General features: G+C 35.6%; 1 protein-coding gene across 1 annotated transcript; it reads left to right on the plus strand.

The window, feature by feature from the left end:
* Positions 1-2,614: 2,614 nt before the first annotated feature.
* Positions 2,615-24,042, plus strand: Atg6 (Beclin-1-like Atg6). Its single transcript, XM_069816224.1, has 7 exons — positions 2,615-2,906; positions 7,210-7,522; positions 8,215-8,272; positions 8,933-9,120; positions 15,541-15,814; positions 22,421-22,635; positions 22,749-24,042. Exons 1-7 carry the CDS (start codon positions 2,795-2,797, stop codon positions 22,873-22,875), a joined length of 1,287 nt encoding a protein of 428 aa, XP_069672325.1. The 5' UTR covers positions 2,615-2,794; the 3' UTR covers positions 22,876-24,042.
* Positions 24,043-27,064: the final 3,022 nt, after the last annotated feature.

Here is a 27,064-nt window from a genome sequence, read left to right on the forward strand (position 1 = left end):
ATCATAGTTCATTTCATTTACATATTGTAACTTTATTCAAAACAATAATATAACTTTTATTGTCACAACAATAATCACTTTCTATAACTGAATTTAAACACTCCCGTCAACAATGAGATTTCCACTCCACACAGCAACACAGTATTCGTTATTGCACTCCACAGACGACAATGACAATTTACTTGGATTATTGAGAACAACAATGTACTGCTAATCTCAACTAATGTTCACAAAGCACTATTTACAAAACATAACTGTCAGTTCACAGTTTGTTTGCCTTGGCTAGTTCTTCTAGCTCATTCACTCAAGTTCACAGTATATCGAACCCAAGACTTGCAGTGACAGTCCACTGAACTTCGAACTCAATACTCCTAGAGACAGTCCACTGCACTCGAACTCAAGACTTCCAACTGCGTTGCTTCCGCCTGGATGCTGCTCAAGTTCACTCGCGTGTCGAACCCTAGACTCCTGGGCACTCTGATTCACAAGTTGAACTCACTGTACAATACTACAACAACTGACTCGCTCCTTCTTCACGTCTCTTATTTATCACTAAACCATAGTTTCCAGAAACTACGATTTCGCGAACAATCTACAGATGCCGAGAGGATGGCGTTTCCCGAAACTTCTCTGGATTTCTCCCCTCAGTCGCAGTTGCTTTACTTCCTCCTCTCTGCCGCGGCCCAGCGTGCCATCGTTCTCCTTACGTCCGTCCCATCCAGTTTGCGTGGCTGCGGCCTCCTCTCTCTCCGCACGCCCTGCCCTCTGTGGGACGAGTGATCGATTCCCGAGGCAGCCGTCACAATATATTTATTACATACCCATTATATATTTTTTTTGTTCCATGATCATATTCACCCGAAAGATGGGATGAATAGGATTCGTGATCATATTCATTCGAAAGAGGAGGTGAATAGGATCACATGTATAATTTAATGCCTGATCCTTTTCCAATGGCCTCTGGGTTGGAGGATCACTACCAATTTTTTTCTTTTATCCTGACAATATTGCTAAAGGGGAAATGCAATTGATACTTAGTACTCATTGTAAGTAATAGATCAAATCACAGTAATTTTCTTAAAAAATTCCCTTCAAATTTGCTTCCATTAATTTTCTTCACAACTTTACCAAAAAATAAAATGAAATGAAGTTCACTGGTGTCTGTTTTGTTACTAGTTTCTTGAGAAAAGCTAACAAATGTGAAAACCTGGGGCTAACACACAGCATTGTGAAGGAAATAGCCATTAGTACCCTCAAAGGATCGGTTCAGATATTGAGAAATCACTTGTATGGGAGTGATAAAGGAAATTTCAAGTTATCCTAACCGATGGCTATTGATTGGTTTAGATATCAATGCCAATAAATCCGTACTATTATTTTTCTCGCGGTATATGTCATTCAAATCATTCTAACATATCCGATGATACTACTATCCCTTTCTAAACTGTAAATGAGCACAAACGCTACTTAGGTGTAAATTTTTCTGATGTTTTGTATATTCGATTCCCTAACCATTTCAAATGTAAATCGTTTTACCTTTTAGGTGTGTTTCCAAATTATATGTAATACGCTTTGTCAAATCTGGCAACCTTTTCATAAAGGAAGCTTAATTTATTATTATTATTATTATTATTATTATTATTATTATTATTATTATAGGCCATTTGTGAGTTAGCTAGCTACAAGTAGAAGCATAGCGAGGGAGGGAAACTTCCCTGTCCAGTTTCTTCTTCCCCTGATGTGCAGGTAGGTTTCACAACCTCTGATCACATTTATATTATTTCAAAGTGAAAGAATCGTTAAAGTAACAGATGGCATTGTTACTTACTTACTGACTTTTAAGATAAATCCAATCCCTACCATCATATCCCACCTCCCTCAAATCCATTTTAATATTATCTTCCCATCTACGTCTCTGCCTCTCCAAAGGTCTTTTTCCCTCCAGCCTCCCAACTGACACTCTATATGCATTTCTGGGTTCGCCCATAAGTGCTACATGCCCTGCCCATCTCAAACGTCTGGATTTAATGTTCCTAATTATGTCAGGTGAAGAATATAATGCGTGCAGTTGTGTTGTGTAACTTTCTCCATTCTCCTGTAACTTCATCCCTCTTAGCCCCAAATATTTTCCTAAGCACCTTATTCTCAGACACCGTTAGGCATTGTTACCATATAAAAATACTAAAAAGAATATAACTGACGTAATGACGCTACAACTTACAAAACTAAAGTCTCAAGTTTGTATCACTCATCAGGAGCTGAAGGCAAGATTAAAGATATTTGAATTGGCGCCGTTCGAAAGGACGAACATGACGTCACTAACTAACCAGGAAGTCCACTGAAGATTGAGATTTTAGTAAATTCTGAATGTGTAACATTTTATACATTATTCAGAATATATTATTGTTTCCTTTTTTTTATGTTACTTGATTTGTATACAACAAGCTGAATTTATAAAATATGACATGTATTCTAAGTAGAACACATTCTTTTTTTCTTCCGTAGTTCCGCAATTGCAACATTAGATAGGAATATTTCGATTTTCACTTGTTATAACCCTGTCTTCCATATATCAGACATTATCCAAATCAGCTGTTGCATTTTGTTGTCTGTCTACTCAGTCTTTGTGGAGGTTTATACGAGTTGATCGTAATAGTATAACTTTGATTACCAGAAAGAAGTCCTAATACAGGTTATTTACATGTATTTGTAACGACTTCGTGCAAAGACAACGTAAATGTAACATTAGAAAAAATATCAAAGCTAATAATGCGAATTATTTACTTTCTGTAAAATGGGTGAACCAAAAACAAGTGTTTCTTTTGTATGCCAAAGATGTCTTCAACCACTAAAACTTGATTCTACATTTGGAAATTTGGGAGAACATACGCTTGCCGAATTGTCTCGTAAGTTTAATGAAATATTTTATGTAATTTTAATGTTCGCTGTTAAATCTCGATTTGCGTAAGAGCTTCGGAATGACTCCTGTAGGTTTAAGAATATTGAACTAGCATATAAGTTAATAATGTTATTGACTTTAACATTTCCTTTATGTAGTAGTTATTTATATTATAGTTTTTTCTGTCTCGTAGTACTTAAACCTACATATTAATTAATGGAGAAGCCACACAGTTTCTCTTAATTCCTAAGAGTTGTGTAATTGATTTTGACACAGCAGATAGGCTTGTATTACGCATGAAAATACTATTTGCCACAAAATAGGCCCATATTAATAGCTAATTGAAAAAAGTTATGAAGTAAGAATGCCTAGAGAATACACCTAAGCGATCTAAATTTAAAATATTTAGGCCTAATTGATATTTGAAAATGGTTGAATATACGTAAGATATTTGCATAGGAAAATATAACCAAACCTCTTTGTAGATGTAGGCCTACTCTCTATAGACTTCCAAATCGATTTTGGTTACAGTATATGCCACAATTTAATAGGATTTTTTTTTTAAGTTATACTACTGCTGACTCCTAGGCCTATACTCTGCTACAGATTTAAGAACTAGGTAACAGAATAGACTGTTACAGAAGATGGAAGATGAGAATGGTGGTAATTAGACATGTACTGGAGTAGCTACTGTAATTATGTTTTATTAAAACATTAGGAAGTACCGGTACGGTACCTACAAAAAAAGTTGAATTGTTTTTACAAGTAACTTGTTTATATGGTTTAAGCTACTAGTTTGAACAAAGACTTTATCATTAACTTATAGCTAATTCGCAAGTAGAAGTGATAAGCCCACATAGATCTGTTATGGGTATCCATCTCTTGCAATATTCATTCCTAGTTTTCCGCCCTTCACTGCAAACTCAGCATTCTCCAGTCTTTCCTATTTTCTGCCTTCTTCTTAGTCTTCGCATACGATCTACATATCTTAATGTTGTCTATCATCTGATATCTTTTTCTGCCTTGAATTTTTGTTCACCATTCCTTCCAGTGCATCTCACTAGGCAGTTTTTCTCAGCCATTGACATAGGCAATTTCTTTTTCTCTCCCTCCTCAATTTTAGCATTATTCTTTCTTCACCCACTCTTTCTAGCACAGCTTCATTTCTTATTCTCTGTCCATTTCACATGCTCCATTCTTCTCTATATCCACATTTCAAACGTTTCTTGTCCTTTTTCTTCACTTCATCGTAATGCCATGTTACAGCCCCATACAATGCCCCACTCCACACAAAGCACTTCACTTATCCCTTAATTTTTTTTCCAGAGGTCCGCAGAAGATGCTTCTATTTTATTGAAAGCTTTCTTTGCTATTGCTTTCCTCTTTTCGATGGCAGCAGCTCATGTTTCTAGGCTATTTATAGTAGCTAAGTACATTCCAAGTATCCAAAGGTGTCTATTTGTTTCACTGACTCATTTCGCATTTGCACGTTTACCTCTTTATTTTTCTTCCGATAACCATGCTCTTCGTCTTGTTTGCATATTTATCTTCATCCCATGCTGCTCACAGCTGTATTTAGCTCCAGTAGCTCATATCCTATCGCTAACACTGGTTTATGAATACGAAAAACGCTGATCATCCACCGGAAGCCCGCGCTAAAAACGTCTATGAATACGGCCCCTGGTCTTTTAATCCCTCCATACAGGAAATAACATATGCAGGAGAGCGCATGGTTTTTAAACTGACGTGATAACACTAATAATTATTATCTATCTACTGCGCTCCAATAGATGACGCAATAGTAAGCACATTCCTTTCACGGTTTATCTCCTGGTTGGAGAACAGTACATATCGAACATGTCATTACATAATTTTATTTTCATAAATCTACATAACAGACGACATTATCCATTCTCTTGTTAACCGAGATGGAAATTATACGTGTTTTATCTTAAATAGTCCGAAATATAGTCCTAGATGGCGAGATTCTTTGCTTTTTCTGTTGCTGTATTTTTAGGTTGCCCTCACATAATCAGTATGTAGCCTATGAGAATATCCGCATTCTTATAGAAGGTAATCCTTTGTAACTTTTTTATCAGGCAGTATCGGTGTGATCAACACAAATTTTTAACACTCCATGATAGATAATTGTGAACTAGGCCTATATTAAATTGGGATGTGTTTGAAGATTAGGTAAAATTGTATTCAATAAATTGTAACTTGTTACCCATATTACCCCACTATAGGTATTCAAGTTACCTCGAGCCAGCCAAGCCTACACAAAAACCTAACTCAACCCAACTCAACAAATTACTATGATATTATTAAATAATTTCATATACAGTAAGTAATCTAAATCATTCCTGACATAGCCAGCCACAGATGGACCGTATTGAGTTATGGAAACTAGAGTCGACGGCATTTTGGAAGGCAGTAGTCAGCTAGTATTTGCGTCGAGAGAGACAGATAGAGAGAGCAAGGCAGCGTACAACATTGCCGCATCGTACTTCACGAGCATGTGCAATACAAATAGCGCAGGAGAGAATTTAAATTATCAAAAGACAATAATGACCTTAGCCATTGATTACTGTAAGCATGACACCAAACATAAACTCTTTCCTTCACTAACAATATTCTTTGCATTGTTCTCAATCCCACACCACATGCTTCTGCAGTTGTTTCTTGCACGTTTGCAACATTGCAGCCAGCATCAAGATGGCCGGCAGCGTTCTGCTCGTCAACGTTTTTAAAATAATTACACACCTTAAACAATATTTTCCACGCCTGCCTGTGTAATACTTGTCTTTTTACAGTCTCTCCTTCCATTTATTTATCTTACACACACACACACACACACACACACACACACAGTAAATGTTAGTTTTACTTATTCAATGTATTGAAACACTCACACGTGAACAAACGAACTCAGGAAGTACATGTTACAGGCTGATTCCAATTGGTTCTACTGTACAAGCTTGTGACATCACATACCAGAAATGCTATGGCGCATATAGCAGCCGACCGCCTTCCAAACTGCCGTCTAGTCTAGATATTTATCAGTGAGCATGTACATCAGGATTATCACGTACAAAGTGAAGCTACAAGAGTACAATATACATAGAAACACTTTCTACAGCTTGCAGTACCTATTATGTAGTAAATATACCCTGAGCCAATAGCAGAAAAGAATGAAGTGCAGAATTCAAGGCATTACATAGTCTATATAACCTATGTCACTTTTGCTCTGAAGTAACTATGGAAACAAGACATGAATAAATACAAAGAGTAAAAAACGACTCTGTACACACCCACCAATTTATTCTCTTTTACATAATAATATACACATAACTAAAACAAAAACATACTGTTCCGTTTGTATAGATTATCCTCACTGATTTTTTTTTTTGCAAGGGAAATTATCAGCGAATGAAAGGCAAGTATTTTTCCTGTGTATTCCCTCATAGGGTTGGAAGTAAATCCCGAAAAGACGAAGTATATGATTATGTCTCGTGACCAGAATATTGTAGGAAATGGAACTATAAAAATTGAAGATGTATCCTTCGAAAAGGTGGAAAAATTCAAATATCTTGGAGCAACAGTAACAAATACAAATGACACTCGGGAGGAAATTAAACGCAGAATAAATATGGGAAATGCCTGTTATTATTCAGTTGAGAAGCTTTTGTCATCTAGTCTGCTTCAAAAAATCTGAAAGTTAGAATTTATAAAACAGTTATATTAACGGTTGTTCTGTATGGCTGTGAAACTTGGACTCTCACTTTGAGAGAGGAACAGACATTAAGAGTGTTTGAGAATAAGGTTCTTAGGAAAATATTTGTGGCTAAGAGGGATGAAGTTACAGGAGAATGGAGAAAGTTACACAACGCAGAACTGCATGCTTTGTATTCTTCACCTGACATAATTAGGAAGATTAAATCCAAACGTTTGAGATGGGCAGGGCATGTAGCATGTATGGGTGAATCCAGAAATGCATATAGTGTGTTAGTTGGGAGGCCAGAGGGAAAAAGATCTTTGGGGAGGCCGAGACGTAGATGGGAAGATAATATTAAAATGAATTTGAGGGAGGTGGGATATGATGGTAGAGACTGGATTAATCTTGCTCAGGATAGGGACCGACGGCGGGCTTATGTGAGGGCGGCAATGAACCTCCGGGTCCCTTAAAAGCCAGTAAGTAAGTATTGCCTCATTCTGCGCTTTTACCAATGAAAGAAAGTAGTAGTTGCTAGGTTGCTACTGAAATTATTGTTCTTTTTTTTTCCAACTTATTATTTCATACTGTCTTGCAGTTCCAATTCATGCAGCCCCAGAGGTAGACTTGGAATCACAAGCAGGGAGTTTGGACCGCTACATCCCCGCTTTCCGTTTGACAGAGTCAGGAAATGGAGCGAATGGTTTCATGCTAGTTGGCGATGAGGGTGAAACTGAAAGCCTGAGTCATCGCATGCGGGTGACTGCAAACCTGTTCGACATCCTCTCAGGCAACTCACAGGTGGACCATCCTCTGTGTGAGGAGTGTACGGATGCTCTGCTGGACCTCTTGGATCAGCAGCTCAAACTTACCGAGGACGAGTGGAATGACTACAGTGAATTTCTGAAAAGGTTACACTTGTAACAGTTTGGAATGATCTTTCTTACTTCTTTGGTACATGTGTCTGACTATTAGGAGCACACATTTGTATAAAATGTTCATTTTCCTATTTAAATAATTAATCTATTGATCTTGAAGCATTAAGTATAGTTGTTTCTTCTTTCATATTGAATGGGGCATTGTTCATTGTGTGGCAGAAAACTGAATTATTTTTTAGACTTTAAATATCCAATTTAATAGATACTTTGTAGTTTTATGTTTCCGAAATTCAGTAGTTTAACAGTATTACATTTTGTTGAGCTTTAATAATTTCTTCTTTCATAATGATTAAAAAGTATGATTTTACTCTTAGTACACGGGATGTGGGATGAACAATACCAATAGAAAGCTGCATAACTCCATAATTAATACATTTATCTAAATGCTGTTTGTTGTAAGGGACAGAGGAATTCACAAAGTTTTTTGGTTCCAACATTATTCATTATTTCCATTTTATATTAGCAACACTGTTAATTTAATTCATTGTTGCTGACATTTCCAATTTCATGAAATCTGTCAAGCCGTATGAGGTGCACTGTCTTTTGCAGCAAATGACTTGTCTAAATTTGTTGGTGGTTGAGTTATAATATTTTCTTATCCATGGCACTGTATGTGGTAATTTTGTAAATATTGATTGTAACCGAACTTTGCATTTTATTTACAGATTAGAAGCTGAAGAAGAAGACCAAGGTATAGAATCACTGGAAAAAGAATTAGCAGATGTGAGTAAAGTAACTGACATAAATCGTATACAATAAATAATGGCATTATTAGGGTGTCCAGTCACGAGCACCTCAACACATACTAGCCATTTGCTAGCTCTTTGCCACTGTAATAGCACCTGTCTTTGTTTGTCATTAAACTACAGAATTGATCGTGTTATTAAATGATATCGCAGTGTTTTCACGGCTGGCTTGCTTGTTTGTGGGCGCACTTATTGCTTCAAAAGAGCATCTGAATTGGTCACCACTGATTTATAACTTAGAAAAGCTGTTCACTGATAACATGCACTTTTCATGTTTCAAAGCCTACACTTCACTAGGCCTAAATCCTACATTCGACTGTAAAAACAATAAGTGTAGCTGATTGTGCATATACGTGATAAATACAGCATCAAAGTGTTTGGCAGAGTACTGAGAATATGTATTACTTCCCCATGCGGAGTTTTCAGAAGAGTTGTGGCATTCGAGATTGAAAGCCCTGTATAATGCTGATAAGTTAAGATCATTTAATATAAGAGTTGTTTTATAAATTTTAATTACACGATACTGTTATATTTTGTTCTTGGACTTCACTCTTTGTAATTATTGCACATCAAAGAAATGCTTGTGTAAGCATGTTACTAGTAGAAAAATTATGCTTACTGGGTTTCAATGCTTCAGTTAAAGGCAGAAGAGCAGAGGCTCTTGCAGGAGTTAGCAACACTACAAGAAGCAGAAATTGCCGTTAAAGAGGCAATTGCCAAAGAAGAAGCTGAACATGAAAGACTGGATGGAGAGGAAGAGCGATATTGGCGGGAATATACTAGACATCGACGTGATCTCATGCTGACTGATGATGAATCTAAAAGGTTAGAAATGCTTCTTTTAGGTTAATTACTATCATCAGCTTTCATTTTTGTACAGTGAGCCCCAGCAAATGTTCCCGGTGTTTGTGCTTGCATTCGCAAATTCGTAGCACTTCACCAGATTAAAACTTACTGCTATGTTATATTAATAAATTTACTCATCATTCATCATTTGCAGTTCAAGTATTGGACCGTAGTGGATCTGTTACAGTCTCCAGCCAATGCCATGGCCCATAGGACATGATTTGTTTAGGTTTTTTGCTTGGAGTCCTCCATTCGTGTGATTTCTGATTTGCACAGTATTATTGAATATACTTGACAGGGTCCATGTTGGTCTTTCATGTTGTTCGAGAAGGGAACAATCCGCGGTTCTCCTCATGAATCTCATCTCTGCCACCGTCAAACGTTTCTGTCTTCCTGACGGTCCATGCCTCACTGCCGTACGTTAGAACAGGTCTAGCAAGAACAATAGGAGTTTTGTCAGGAACCGTCAATGCTTATCTATTTAACAAATATTAGTTTGCAATAATTTGTCACATTTATTTGGTTTTTAACGTTTTCGGCTTGATTAAGCCATCTTCAGAAAAGTTTATGCCTATGTACATGAAAGTGGTACATGTGTGTGTGATACAAATAAATAAACCAATCAAAATCAAAATGTTAAAATTTTATTTTTTAAAATTTTGATTTATTAATATTTAATTATTTTACTGAAATTTTTTATTAAATTATTATTTATTTGTAATTATGATGAAATTAGTAATTTTCTATTTATATTATTAAATCTTTGTTAAGATTTTAAAAGGAGCTAAATGGAAGTGGGCTACTACATAATAAGTATCGTGTAAAACAATATCGATTGATGAATTTGCTAATACGACACCTGTTAAACTCTTTAGAAATAGGTGAACATGCAATGAAATTTAAAAAATTACAATATTAAAACTGGGCTATGTGAGCCATGATCAAAGTTATTAAAAGTTATTAAATACTAAAATTAAATTAAAACATGTGTGATGAAGTTGCAATTGAAACAGGTTGGTGTATGTAGTGATGTCCAGAACTGACTGAAATTTGGTGAATCAGTATCATGAGTGCTGTGGAGATATCCCTGAAGACGCTGAAGGTGAGAAGACAACTGTTTGGTGCACAGTGTTTACAAATATTACGTGAACTAGGTCACAGTTGACGGTGGAAGGGGGGGGGGGAGAATGGTTATAGGTTGATAAGCCATCACGTGGGTTATATGCGTTCAAGTTGAATAAAGGGTTGTGTAAGTTTGGAATATGTTCGTTTAGAAGCGGTATGCCTAATTTAGTTGCCCGGGCTATATGAAAATCTTCAGCTGCGGTAATGTGTATGCAATTATTTAGGGGAAGTATTACGTGCAAAACTTCATTGATATTAGTTAACTCATGGCCATTCTCGATTAAGGCCCAATTGTATAAAACTCCCTGACTAAAGATCAACTTTGATCGGAGATCGAAAAGTAAACCGAGTTCAGACACTTCTTCTATTGTATAAAACTTTTCTGCGATCAAATTACCTTGGTTCAAATGCAATCTAAGTTCACGTGAAAAGGATTTGGCAACATCGCATAAACAGGTGAAATACGTGATGCGCGGACAATGTTATACAGGTTTGTTCAGTGTTGCCAATCTAGCGATTTTAACTCTTTTTCAACAACAATTTCTTCTAACTTGACCTTTTTAGCACCCCATAGTGACAAAATTTAATCTTTCTTTGTTGATAATGAGAAATCTAGCGACTTTACAACTACTTTTTCGCGACTTTCCGTATTACACTCTGTTGGAGACCCTGGTTTTTATTGCGATGTAAATAATGGCGGACAATAAGAAGAAGGTTGACTGTTCTCCAAGTTGTTATCATGTTATGGTGTTTGATACTGCTAAACATAATAAAGCTTCATAAAACGACAATTTTCGTTTAGTAATACAGTTAATTGAAAATTTATGAATGTACCTATCATATCCATTAATAATTAATGGTTGTTATAAATATAATATAATTATAGGTTATGTTATTTAATACTGCTGAACACGATAGAGCCTTATAAAATATAAGGTTGTGTATTAAGGTAAGAAATTGAAAGAAATATATATAAATGTACCTATCATATCTATTAATATTAATAATAATGGATATTTTATTTGCACGATCTGTCACTCGTATATTTCAAACAGAAAAGAAATAACTGAACTTGGATCATCTAACTTAATCGGAGAAATTTCTTCAGTCAAAGTTGACTTTAGTTTGAGACAAATTAATTTCAGATTAGACTTTATACAACACAAAATTTCAAGTTCAGCTGAAACAAGGATCAATTTAACCTCTGATCTAAGATTAAATGGTTTATACAATCGGGCCTAAGTGGGTCGCAAACTTGGACTTTCTCCTGATATATTAAAGTATGCAACGTGTTTGCTGTATCATGCCTTTCAAAAGGTCTAGCAAGAGTCTATAGATTTGGAGTCTGGTGTATTTCTGTACTCGTGATGGTTTAAAACCTTGATTTAATACCCCAGTGACTAATATATTTTGATATTTTGTTTGCCATATCTTCATTTATACTAAATGACATCTTGTAACCCAAGAAATTAAAAGCGTTGACTCGTTTAATAAGTGTTATTAATACAAGTTTTGTTTTGAATAGGATATTTCCCTTTGAAGGCCATGACTTCAGTTATCTATAGAAATGCTAAGTCCAAAATCTGAGGTAGGATAGATGAGGGTAATTATAAACAAATACTGTGAGAAATACAAAACTGTTAATATAAAAATTTTAATTTGAGGGAATATTTAAATTAACATGTTGGCTAACCTACAAAGCAGTTTGGCGCCAAATAGGAGTAACTCCTTAGTTGTGAACGAATGTTTTGTAAGAGTCTACAAAAAAAGTTGAGAAAGAATTTTGCTTCACCTTCATTTTTGGCAATGTAAGTAAAGTGTACAGTGCTATTTTTTCAAGAATATGTTGTTTTTATGAGTAATGTATAGTAATTAACATTTATTACAATGGTTTTGAGATCTCCCATAACCTCAGTTCATTAAATTACGACGTGTTTACATTTGCCCCATAGTTTTAATTGCATGGGGCTAATTGTAAACATGTTTTACTATGGTTACATTTCGTACTTTTCAGTAATCAAAGAGACCTCCACTCAACTACACTGTAGAGGATTTAAAGAGGTTTGTCACAGATGTGAAAAATAGTAACTACAGTTATCGTGAAGTTCAGGAGGGGTACTGAGTTCCTATATCGTCATATATCATAGGTTAAAGAGACGAAATGTACCAGTGACCAATATTGGAGTTGGAAGGAGTACAGCTCTTTCTTCTGAAACAGAACAAAAAATGTTGTTGTTGTTTTCTAATGTCAGGCGTTTGACAATAAAGTCATTTGACCTCTTGCATTCCAATATTTTTCAAAGATATTATCATGACTAGCCACTGAAGCACAGATTTTGAGGTGTTCCGAATCCATTTCTTGGTTTGAGTTGCACAATGGGCAGTTAGGGGACTGATATATTCCAATTCTATGCAGGTGTTTGGCCAAACAATCATGGCCTGTTGCCAATCTAAATGCAGCTACAGACGATTTTCGTGGTAAATCGGGAATTAACTGTGGATTTTGATGCAGAGAGTTCCATATTTTCCCTTGGGATTGTGTTATCAAATTTTGTTTGTTGAAGTCTAAGTATGTAGATTTAATAAATCTCTTCACAGAGTAATACGTAGATTTACTAACAGGTCTGTAAGTAGCAGTGCTGCCCTTCTTTGCTAAAGCATCCACATTCTCGTTTCCCAGGATTCCACAATGGGATGGTATCCATTGGAATACAATTCTTTTATTGAGTGATATAGAGAACAATGTTCAGTGTCTGATAGCCCGTGCGAAAATTGGTGTTTACAATTACCCCCTCTCAAAGGGGTAAATGTAAACTAGCAGTTAAAAGATAAAAAAAAAGTCAACCTTATTATTTTAAATCCATTTTTAGGGAAAAGAAAGATCTAAAAATAACACAATGTTTCTTTGTCATGCTTACCGTTACTGAGGGTTGTGTAATGTTGAAATATATTTGAAATCAGTGAAAAGTGTTTACAATTATCCTGGTATACCCTAATTTGTCTTGGATTATAGGCTACATGCCAGAGGTCACCTCCAGAAGAAATCTGCATACAGCAGTGTGTCCAGATGTGTTAGTACACGGAGCAAATCCTGCATAATGTTTTCTTCTCCGTAACTTAATTATATGATTCATATATATTATAAACAGAAGGGGAGATAGTCCACAGCCTTGTTGTACTCATAGATTTATTAGTGCCCATAATTAATAAGTTTCCAAAGTTTATGACTAAAGATGCCGATTCGACTATTCTCGTGAGTTTGTCTCCCCTTATCTACATGGCTTGTGAATCCCAATGTTTAGTTTGTTATCTTTCATGCATCAGCTCTTAGCTCTTATTTATGTATGTTCTAAGAGATAGGGAATGAGGGGGGGAAAAGATAGAGATCATGAAAGTTGCATGGTTGGAGAACCCCTGTCCCCTGAAATTACCTGTGCCAGTCTGTCTTCAGTAAAGGCACGCAGTTAGTCAGCTAAAAATATGTGCAGTTTATTAAGTTGTGTTGTGTTTTACAATGGTTACATTTAGTGCGTGTATGTGTACTTACAAATGGCTTTTAAGCAACCCGCAGGTTCATTGCCGCCCTCACATAAGCCCGCCATCGGTCCCTATCCTGTGCAAGATTAATCCACTCTCTATCATCATATACCACCTCCCTCAAATCCATTTTAATATTATCCTCCCATCTACGTCTCGGCCTCCCCAAAGGTCTTTTTCCCTCTGGTCTCCCAACTAACACTCTATATGCACTTCTGGATTCGCCCATATGTGCTACATGCCCTGCCCATCTCACACGTCTGGATTTAATGTTCCTAATTATGTCAGGTGAAGAATACAATGCGTGCAGTTCTGCGTTGTGTAACTTTCTCCATTCTCCTGTATCTTCATCCCTCTTAGCCCCAAATATTTTCCTAAGAACCTTATTCTCAACGTGTATGTGTACACATTTTAAAAATATATATACGAAAACAGAAATTGTTTGTAGTAGAAGAGAAAACATTAGACGTAAACTTTCTGGCCGCCCAGTTCATATAGAAAAGCAATACTGAATTTAGTGAAAAGGTTTAATGAAACAAGTCCTGTGAATGATATGATATGAATTAAATATCACACATGATGGGCAGCACTTCCAGCATCAACTATATGGAGGGTGAGTACCGAATGTTATTAATATAACACAGTACGTAAGTTTTAATATGGCAAAGTACCATGAGTTCACATGTGCAAAAGGAGCGATAATATTGGGGGAGAGGAAGGATCTGCTGCTGGTTGGCCGACAGAAACACCAAGAACATTTGCTGGACCCAGTGTACAAATTGAATTTTATCTTTCGTTAATGTAGCCTATCAAAGGTAGGAAAATATATAGACTATTCAGAATATTTTATTGTTTAAGTTTACATACATACTAGAAAAGTCATGTTCGAATGGAAAGAATTTTATTTTTAATTATAGCTTCTAGAAATGGATGTGAATCTTCATGTAATGTAAACCATCAAAATACAGTATATCATACTCACAGGGCATCATTGTGGACCCCATTATACGTTTTGAAGTAGAATGTCATCAGTCAGCCGAGGTCCACCTTGAGAAGAAGTCGATCTATGAGCCTTCAGACAACTATTTCAAGCTGAAATATGCCTTAATTCACATTGAGGTATTCGGCTTGCTCATAGGTGCTCGAGGGACTGTACCAGCTTTTTTCGAAGAATTTTGACAGCAGTTTGCTCTGCCAACATCTCTGAGGGATGACATTGTGATAATTGTGTTAAAAAAATCCTACCAAATCCTAATTAATCACATGGTGCCACATTAATAGCAATTGTAATTTTTCACGCCCTTTTCTTTGTTTCCCTTCTTTAAAATTTAATATCTATGTTTACATATGTATAATAATTTTTTTTTTTTTTTTTGAGGATATACTGAGTCCGTAAGGGCTACCCTCAATGGGGGGCAGTTTACTATTATTATTTATTATTAGTGTCATAACTCGAAAATTGTGATTTGTAAAGATATGCTATTTCCTAGTAAAATACTGCTGTAAAAATATTTTAATAAATAGGTACCAAAACCTTTGATAATTTATTATTTTTTTTATTAGAATTTCATACTTCCAAGTAGTAAAACAGTGTTGGAAATAATTTACGAAAGTAACATGTGATTCTCGACATATGACAGTATTTTACTGGATGTGCGAAATGTACCCAGTATTCCACTGTTTATTTACATATTGTGATAACAGTGTGCTAATATAAATAATTTTGCATAATTCTAGCTTGGAATGCCAGCTTCATTATGCCCAGGCTCAACTAGAAAAATTAAAGAAGACAAATGTCTTCAATGCAACATTCCATATCTGGCACAGCGGTCATTTTGGTACTATAAATAATTTCCGTCTAGGACGTCTACCGAGTGCACCTGTAGACTGGAGTGAAATTAATGCAGCTTGGGGCCAAACAGCTCTGCTTCTTACTGCTTTGGCTCGAAAAATGAATCTTACCTTTCAACGATTCCGTCTTGTGCCATATGGAAACCATTCATACATAGAGGTATGATTAATTGATTAACTAGCGGACTTACTCGTGTTAATTATGTAAGATTTGTGCGGTTTACAGCTGTTTCAGTGCTTCACGCACCATCCTCAGAGCCTACTAGATCCCGGCGTCATTTCGAACTTCTCTGCCTGTTATGTGGGTGTGTTTGATTGTTGAAAGGTGTTGAAGAGTGGAGTCAAATAGTGTGTGTGTACTGAAATTGATCTGTGTGTTGAGAATTTGATTGGGATGTGTTTTATTGTGTTTGTATATTTCTTATTGTTCTAGTGTGTTGAGTTTTTGGTTCTTGGGTTGTGTGTGTAGGATTTCCATGTCCGCATTTATGTTATTGTATGTATGGTTAGCATTGGTTATGTGATCGGCGTATGTAGATGTATTGTGTCTTCTGGTTATTGCTTTAATGTGTTCTTTGTATCGAGTTTGGAATGATCTGCCTGTCTGTCCTATGTAGAACTTATCGCAACTATTACATGTGAGTTTGTATACACCTGTGTGGTCGTATTTATTTGTTTGTGTTTTTTGTGTGTTGAGATGTCTTTGTAGTGTGTTTTCTGTTCTGTATGCTATGTTGTATTTCTGCTTTCTGAATGAAGATGCGATCTTATGTGTGCTTTTGTTTTCATATGTTAGTGTGATGTATTTCTTGTGTTCTTGTGTTTGTGTTGTGTTTTGCGTGTTTTTGTGCTTGTTAAGTTTTAGTTTTGTCTTCCTTATGATGTTGTCTATTATGTTTGGATTGTATCCGTTTTCTTGTGCTATGTATTTGATTGTGTTCATTTCTTCATTGTAGTGTTGTTGGCTCATGGGTATGTTGAGTAATCTATGTACCACTGTCCTGAATGCAGCATGTTTGTGTTGTGTATGTGTGTGGTGGTGGTGGTGGTGGCAAGATTCAAAATGGATAGAGGTATGACTAAAAATGAGTTTGTATTTAGGGTCATTATTTCCTTGCAATTACATGTCTTGTTCACAATATGACAACTTTGCATTGAAAAATACTGGTCACAGTTACTTGCATCTACTGTACATGTTTTCACATTTAACTTAATTTTAGAAGTCTCAATATATTGTATTGTGATACATTACCAAGTTGCATGGTTTTCAGTAGTTAAGAAACGTTAATGGTGTATACCATTACTGGAAAACAGTAACTGTGCATGTGTTTAATGTAAATTATTTATATTTTATTTGCCTGAAGAGACGAGTTTTGGATCATTTTCGAAGTACAAGCTATAGAAATCTCTCGTGTATGGTTTTGTGCGTTTTTAGTCCCGAAGAATCCAAAAATGGAAAAATAAGTCCTTATAAATTTCTTGACACGGTCTTTATTATTACTATTGAATATCGGATATGTATTTCACTCGTATTTCACCTCTAGGTATATTAGGATTATAAGTTTTAGGGTATATACGTTACTGGGTTAGTACTGCTACATTACAATTTAGCAAATACACTATTTACAAAAGATGAAAAATGTTTACAGCTATACTTATTTACAAATATACAGTTAAGTGGCACTGAATGGTCAAAGTTGATCTTATTTAAATATGATTTCAATATGTATCACAGGGATGATTGATTACTGCAGGACTTTTTAACATAATTATTGTGTTGTGCAGGGTGTCGTGTCAAAAGAAAACTTACTGGTCTTTGAATTTGTATGTGCAAAAGAAATTCGGGAATTCTACACCTTCTTTTGATATTACTTATACTTGACTTAAATATACCACTTAGATACAAAGATTCTATTTCAGCTATGACTTGCGCAGCATCTGTGGAAAGTGTGCAGTATCCTTGTATATAGATAGATATTTATTTGTCATTAACATTTATATTAGTTATGGTGTACCACAACTTATGTATACGGGTTTCACCATAACTTTCTATTACATGTACCTACAAATAGCATGCAATCCTGACAGCTGTTCAACTCATAACTCATCTACTCCCGCTATTAACTTAACTCTAAACAGTCAATTCCTTCTTATTGATCTTAACTGTCCACCATCTGTTCGTTCCACACTTACGTTCCTTTAAGTATTCTAATCTTGCTAACTAAATTTATATATAATTCCGTCTTTCTACCTTACATCTAACTCGTAACACTTCACCCGGTTATACTCATTGGGATCTTCTTTTTTTTTTTTCTACCTAATACACGTCATGTATCCTTGTATAATCCTCAAAAGAAATCCACATTCTTTATAAATGAAAATAGGAAAGCTACAAACAGTGTCTCATACTTTTTATTCATGTGATATATAGTTACAATTAAGCATTAGTGTACTTCATGCCAACTATTTAAAAAGCTATTGCTGTCGCAGAGACATGGAATTCGGTAAGCACAGTAAATAGTTCAACAGATTTGTCAGTGTCTTTAACATCTGTAAACTTATTTTTAAGGGTATAGTATTTGTTTCACTGTAATTACTGCTTTTTCTCGAATACCTCGTGCACTTTTTCCCGAAATATACAAGTAAAAAATACATGTACATGGCTTATTCATAATATGTGCGTCCGTTTCGTCTGCAATATTCGCCGGGCTGATCACGTAACACCATCCCTCGAAATGTCCTGGCTCCGTCTAGAAGATCGTAGGAAAATCCATTGTCTTTCCCTTCTCTTTCACATATTGCATTTCTCCACTCCTGTCTATCTTGCGTCTCGTTTTCAAAATTTATCCACCCATCATAACCTAGACACACGATCACAACACTCCTCAATATTATCCATTCCCTCCCACCGAACATCCTCATATTCATCTTCTTTCACTGTGGCTGTTCCTCGACTTTGGAATTCCCTACCGAGTAATGTCAGGGACTGTCAGACATCAAACCAATTTAAGAATAGGCTAACGAAATATTTTTCTAACAATTCTTGTTAACAATAATAGCTGTTTCAGGTTTCTCAATGTTTAATGGTTATATATATCACAGAATAAATATTTAAATTGTCTCATTATTATTATTATTATTATTATTATTATTATTATTATTACTTACTTACTTACTTACTTACCATTTCTTACCATTGCTTATTATTGTTACACTAACATTACTTATCCAACTTTCATTATTTACTTTCATGTTGTTTTATGGCCTAGATATTAATGTAATAACTATGTAATCAGCTGTATTCAATTAGAATTTAGAGTCTGGCTGGACGGAAGAGAAGGCCTACTGGCCTTAGCTCTGCCAGATTAAATAAATTATTATTATTATTATTATTATTATTATTATTATTATTATTATTATTCAAATTGAAGTTGGCAACATCACCCTATTTTTCTCCTGTGCAACTCCTAAGATGGTAGTGCATTCCATTACCTTCTCGCGCTGGTATTTCAATTGTTAACATTGTTAAATGATGTTTGGATTAGCAGTACATGTCAGGATCAAGTTCATGAGTGATAAGTGTTTAGTTTGTGCATCTTATATTTTTATTTCTAAAAATCATTCCCACTAAAGAAGGTATGAGATTGAAATTTTTTACATACGGCAAAAAACTTAAAATTGTCAAAGATGCGGAGGAACATGGAAATCATTATGCACGCTCTTAATGTTGTAGGATATCGTGTAAACAGCCGTTTAAGCATGACAACTGACATGTGTGCAGAGCATGCACATAGGATGGATTTGAAATATGTCCTGTTTCAGGATAAAATTTATTTATTATGGATTTATTAGAATAATTTCGAATAATTTCGAGGGAAAAATTGTTCCGGAGCCGGGTATCGAACCCGGGACCTTTGGTTTAACGTACCAACGCTCTACCACTGAGCTACTCGGGAACTCTAACCGACACCGATCCAATTTTTCCCTCTATATCCACAGACCTCAAAGTGGGCTGACAACCGTCAAGCAACCAACTTCGAGTGCACACTAACTCCGTGTAACTTAAATTGTGGTTTTCTGTTAACGAACAGTGACGTGTATTATGCAAATCAAGATTTCAGGTATAACTCCCTGTAAAGTTGATTTGAATAATTTCGAGGGAAAAATCGTTCCGGAGCCAGGTATCGAACCCCGGACCTTTGGTTTAACGTACCAACGCTCTACCACTGAGCTACTCGGGAACTCTAACCGACACCGATCCAATCTTTCCCTTGATTATTCAAATCAACTTTACAGGGAGTTATACCTGCAATCTTGATTTGCATAATACACGTCACTGTTCGTTAACAGAAAACCACAATTTAAGTCACACGGAGTTAGTGTGCACTCGAAGTTGGTTGCTTGACGGTTGTTAGCCCGCTTTGAGGTCTGTGGATATAGAGGGAAAAATTGGATCGGTGTCGGTTAGAGCTCACGAGTAGCTCAGTGGTAGAGTGTTGGTACGTTAAACCAAAGGTCCCGGGTTCGATACCCGGCTCCGGAACAATTTTTCCCTCGAAATTATTCAGATCAACTTTACAGGGAGTTATACCTGAAATCTTGATTTGCATGGATTTATTAATTTGTCCTACAGAATAATCTCTGTAATGTTGACAATTAATATTTGAGGAGAAAAATTCGCTCCAGCGCCGGGGATCGAACTCGGGTTCTTGATTCAACATACCAAGTGCTCTGACCACCGAGCTACGCCGAATTCAATCCTCAGCGCCAGAGCGAATTTTTCTCCTCAAATATTAATTGTCAACATTACAGAGATTATTCTGTAGGACAAATTAATAAATCCATAATATTCTCATAGCTGCAGTGCATCATAACTGCGGAATCCCGGCCAAATAAGTCACTCGATTGAGTGCGCTCCTAATATAATGGCAGTTGACACTAGACATATATGTCAACATATAAGCCTAACTTGGAGTCAGGCCACAAAGGGAAACACTGAAGGAGGAAGATTCGATCCGGTGCTGTTCATTCATTCATTCATTCATTCATTTATTTTATTCCATAGATCTTACATGAGCAATGAAGCTTTAAGATGTGGAACATGTCAACATTTTACAATATTACAATTACAATTTTTACAAATTTTTATAGTTTTACAATTTAGTAATTTTCTACAATTTTTACAATTTTGTACAATTTTTTTACATTTTTTTACATTTTTTTACATTTTTTTTTTTTACATTTTGGCGAGATGTAGTGAGATGAGATGAGGTCCGAGGATTCGCCAAAATATTACCCGGCATTTGCCTTTTCGGTGGGGGAAACCTCGGAAAAACCCAACCAGGTAATCAAATCAAAGGGGGTAATCAAATCAAAGGGGTTGATGTCAAGGACTCGCCATAGACCATCCGGCTTCAGTCCCACGGCTGGGGAAAACCTCCGAAGAAACCAAAGTCCAAAGGGGGGTCCAACCCAAGCCCGAACGCAGCTCCGGATCAGCAGCCCAGTGAGTCTGTCGACTGACCAACATCGATGGCTCTACTAAAAGTATACAATACATAGCCAATCAGATTATTAAATTTACAAACGCAAACGATCATTCATAAGTTGAGCTATATTATAATACAAAACAATTTAATTAAATTTAAGGCATAAACAATTCAACCAGTTGTGATATACAGAAATTGATAATACATATCATGCAAACTACTTCAAATTACAAACACAAACAATTTATCAGTAGAGCTATATAGATTACTATTCAATTTAAAGCATATACAATTCATCGGCCAAATCTATACAAATATATACAATACAAAGTAGCATACTTTCATTAAGCTATACAAATTTGTGCAATTAATATCAAGTAGATTAATTCAATTTATAATCATAAACAATTCATCAGTTGAGCTATACATATTACCATTCAATTTACAGTAGGTCTGTATACAATTCATCAGTAGAGCTACACTGACTAGTAATCATTTAAGAACATATACAATTCATCAGCCAAACTATACAAACATATACAATCAAATTAGTTCAATTTACAAACTTATTTTCGTTAAGCTATACAATTCATATGAAGTAGATTAATTCAATTTATAAGCTTAAACAATTCATCAGTTGACCTATACAGTATACTATTCAATTTACAGTACATACAATTCATCAGTTATGCTAAACAAAAAATACAATACATAGTAAACAGATTAAGTCAATATAAAAACATATTTTAGTTGAGCTATATAAAATTGTACATGTCATTTAAGTAGAATAATTCAATTCACAAGCATAAACAATTCATCAATTGTGTAGAAGGTATGAGTATGTAGAAATTTGGTTAATTCTTTTCTGAACCTTTTCTCGTATTGTGGATTGAATTCAGCATAGCTCAGTGGTCAGAGCGCTTGGTACATAGTTCCCCGGCACCAGAGCAAATTTTTCTCCTCAAATATTAAAATTTATTTATTTATTATTAACTGAACTGTATTTGCATTCGTCTTTAATTTGTTATGGATACATTTGTTGTAAGTTTTATTTTTGTAATTTCTCCCCACCCTTTCTAAAGTGGGGTGCATGGCTTATTCAAGGACATGGGGTATTTTTGAAAATACAGTATTCTTTCCCAGATTTGAAAATAATTTTATCAAAATACATTATCACTCATTTGGAGGTTGTGATGATATTGTTTTGATTTTATTTTTATGTCTGCTACAGCTCATTGACTTATACATAATGATACAACAATTAATGTTTAAACTAGGTGCTAGCTGAACACCGTGAACTGCCGCTGTATGGTTCAGGTGGTTTTCGGTTTCTTTGGGATACAAAGTTTGATGCAGCTATGGTTGCTTTCCTGGATTGCCTGCAACAGTTCAAAGAGGAAGTAGAAAAGGGTGATTCAGGATTCTGCCTCCCATACCGAATGGAGAGGGGGAAAATTGAAGATTCGACCACTGGAAATTCTTATTCAATCAAGTAAGTTGCTCGTTTTTCTGATTTTTGTGAGAATTAAAATGGAGTGTGTATTTTGGGACAGAAGAAGGCGAGAGTGACTTACTTAAGAGATAATTCTTGTGATTTTGTTTCAGAATCCAATTTAATTCTGAGGAACAGTGGACAAAAGCTTTAAAATTTCTCCTGACAAACCTTAAATGGGGATTGGCGTGGGTTAGTTCACAGTTTACCAAGGATGAGGCTGACAATCTACAGCGATGAAATGTATTTGTATTAGCCGAAAATTATTTTATTGAAGTTGAAAAAGTGTATACCTTTTTTAACTTTGAGACTTTTAAATACTGTATATAAGTTCGGTTCATGATGTACATAACTCTATACTAATACTCCTTACTCTTTGGTTTAGAGAACTTATGAAAGAATTAACAGCACTGAATGGAATAGCGTGACCCATTTAGACCAAACACAGGCTGTTTGGAACACCGTGCTGGGCAGACCATTTTACATGGCCTTCAAAACAGTGGGTCCTCCTCTTATTGATTTGCTATTTTAAGAAATTCGTGTCAACTTTTGACACTGTTTCATATTGTTGAGGTAATAGGATGATTTGTAAGGATCTGGATGAAAGAGGTTATGATCTCCTTAAAATAGCCTCTCGGAATTGACGTGGGGAGAAGAAGGAAGTACTTGAAATCCCTAAGCCACACAAATAGAGCCCCATAGCTTGAAGAACAAAAGAAAACGAATTTCACTTTTTGTTATCTAAAATTCTTTTAATGTGTAATTATTCGTTTGTTATTATGATACTGCTTGTGAATAGAGGTACTCTATTTTATTTTTGTTTATTACATTATGACAACGAATATTACAAATAGTTACGTCACTGACATGCAGAAAACCTGTATGAGGTCTCAAAAATTACAGTATGACACTAATACCTTCTCTTCAAATTCATGTTAGGTTTTATGAATTTCATACTGAGCGACCAACTTATGTAACATTTGTTCTGTTAAACAAGTCTTATTCTGAAAGTAAATTTGAGAATAAAAACTAGGTGGACATTATATACTGTCTTTACCTGAAAAGAAGATATATATAGTAGAGTTTTATGTTTCCCTTCAAATTAATACTTTCCATGGAATGTAAAAAAAATTCTAATTATGAAATTTCTTTGTATTTCATAGGAATTCATTATATATTATTAACCATTATTAAATTTAAACAAGTTGCAGTATGTCAATCCTAACAGAAACTTTGTAGTTAATAATCGATCACACTATTAAACTACAGTATTTGAAAAATATCTCTCATTTTAATTTTCGTATACTTGTATAGTACAGTGCAATCAATTTTGCTTTCGGCCGGAGTGTTTTGCCTATGGGCGAGCACACCATTTGTTAACCAGATGTCGGTGATTAGTGGGAGAGAGTTCCATTTTTTATGTTGGAAAAAAATGGAACACTCTGCATCATAATCCACAGTTAATTCCCGATTTACCACGCAAATCGTCTGTAGCTGCATTTAGATTGGCAACAGGCCATGATTGTTTGGCCAAGCACTTGCATAGAATTGGAATATATCAGTCCCCTAACTGCTCATTGTGCAATTGAAATCAAGAAATGGATTCGTAAAACAATAAAACAAACCAACCATACAACAATACACAAACAACCTCAATATCTGTTCTTCAGTGGCTGACCATGACAATATCTTTGAAAAATATTGAAGTGCAAGAGGTCAAATGACTTTGTCAAATGCCTGGCATTAGAAAACAACAACAAACAAACAAATTTAAGAGGCTCATTACATACCTGATTATCAACTGAGATGTTGAAACTGCCCCACCTTCATTCTCCACACATTTTTCGCATCTCTTTAAGGAATTATTCGTCGCATTTTCCAGAATCCACTCACAAAATACAAAATATGCGCATACGTACAGGGTCACCTGGCTGAAGAGCATGTGCCACAGTTATTTTATAATAATTTAGTAACCTTTTGCACAGACCCATATGAAACTCCCGTTCCTAATTGGTGATTATTTTTTCCTTCCCCATAATACAGCAAGTAATCTCCTATTTGTGATAAGCCATCCCACCTAATGATGTTATTGTAAGAGTCAGTATAAATTCTTTAGGAATTCCAAGCACGAAACAGAAAGCTGCAGGGAAGGCAGAGAGTATTAGGGAATGCAGCTATCAAGATAATTTGCATGGACAATACTGACGGTGTTTTCACAATGAATAAAGACGGGACTAAATGTTCAAGCTGCACAGTGAGTTTTAAGTTAAAAGTGATTGAATTCGCCGAATATCATAGAAGCAGAGTTGCTGGTCAACAGTGCAAAGTGCACAAGTGGTGGGAACAAAACCAAGCCCTTTCAGAAACTCCAAATAAAATATTTCATTCATACAAATGACCCACCCTGGATTTTTGTTGCAAAAAAAAAATATTTAAAAAAATACGTGAATATAGTATTTTCAAATATTTATCGACAGAGTAAAAAGGACATGAATCAACAAACATACCATACTTATAAAATTATATAAAATAATCACTGTACTGTACAAACAACATCACATAGATTAGAATATTGGACTCTTTAACAAAACAGCAGAAAATCGAAGTTGCAGAAATGAAATTTCTTCAGGGACTTAATGGGTACCTAAATTTTGACTTTATTACAAACAAAGCCATGAAGTATTTTGAATTTACCAAGTAAAAATAATTACCACTTAAATGACATGACCATTTGTGGAAGATAAAATATTGAATATAAATCTTGAAGTTATTTTGTTAAACACAACAAATTAAGAGGAAAAGCAATTACATGAAGGGGAAAACAATTTTAAAGATTTTCTTTGACAAGAAATGGATTCGGAACACCTCAAAATCTGTGCTTCAGTGGCTGACCATGATAATATCTTTGACAAATATTGGAGTGCAAGAGGTCAAATGACTTTGTCAAACGCCTGGCATTAGAAAACAACAACAACATATGAAAGTCCCACTTGTGCAAGATGATGAAGAGATTTTCTAGAAGAATTTTCTAAACAATTACAAATGTCATGTAATCTTTCTTTGGTGAGAACCCTACACTGCTTTTTTGGTTTCTTATGCTGGACACTTCCAGTTTCCTGACATTTATTATAAAGATTATTATCTGTTTTACGAACTGGAGCATCTACACCCAGAAATCTTTCTTGCAATCATCTTCGAATTTCACGAGCTGACTGAGTTAACACATAATAATAATAATCATCCATGGTGCTACAGCCCATGAAGGGCCTAGACCGACCAGCCCACATGCCGAAGCAGAGGTGGACGATCATCCAACCAGAATGGAGGTATCGTGTGGTTAACATGATCCCCTCAGCCGTTATAGCTAATATTCGCAACCGGATTTTGCTACCTATCGTAGCTCCCCAAGTGCATCACGGTGCTGGGTGGGCACCGGTCCCATACACTGGCCGAAATATCGTGAGAAAAATTCTTCCCCCATGAGGACTCGAACCAGCGCGCATTCCGTAACATGAGTCCTAGGCAGGATGCCTTAGACCACGACGCCACGGCACGGGACGGGTTATCACATATGAATCGTAAATAAAGGCAGGCTGTGCCGTTGTAAACTCACGAGACATAATACACTTTATGTATACTGTCGAATTAAGAAACTAGCAACACAACACACACTCGGGAACAGCTGCGCTGCGACAGTCGGCAAGGTCAACAAGCAAGCATTGTTACTCCAGTGTGCGGTAAACGAGTTGGGGCTCGCTCATAGGAAAAACCCCGCGCTGAGGTGGAAAGCATAACTAATTGCACTGTATAACAGTACCAATGTAAGCCTGAAATGTACTGAACAACTTTATACTTCTATTTATTTCGTATTGTCTAGCTATGAGATGACGTTAAATTTAAGTTTTGATACCAGTACAATTCGATATGATATTGTTCGTTGATTATATTACATTGTACATTGTTTTATAGATAAACTTTGTTTAATATAGAAATAAAGAAATATAAGTAAGTTTATTTTATTTTTGAATTGTATATTGAATGGTTACATTCGTATTCAATTAAAAAGCCATTTTGTTTTTTTCAAGTGTCAGACCTACACTTTCGAGTCTTTTGCATTAAAATTGATATGAGATTTTTTTTCTCAGAAGAAGCATATTATACGAGGTCTGTCTAAAAAGTATCCGACCTTTAGCCAGAAAAAATATTTCAAATACCTGACGGGGTTGGGACACTAATCCCCTTCAAAGTAGGCCCCTTGTGCTTGCACACACTTAGCCCACCGATCCTTCCACTGCCGGAAACACCTCTGGAAGTCTTCTTTTGGAATGGTGTTCAGCTCCGTCGTCGCATTCCGCATTATCTCTTCTCTACTCTCAAAATGGGATCCTTTCAGTGGTGTCTTCAATTTTGGAAACAACCAGAAGTCGCA

Source organism: Periplaneta americana, chromosome 17, assembly GCF_040183065.1.
Source record: "Periplaneta americana isolate PAMFEO1 chromosome 17, P.americana_PAMFEO1_priV1, whole genome shotgun sequence".
Classification (NCBI taxonomy): Eukaryota; Metazoa; Arthropoda; class Insecta; order Blattodea; family Blattidae; genus Periplaneta; species Periplaneta americana.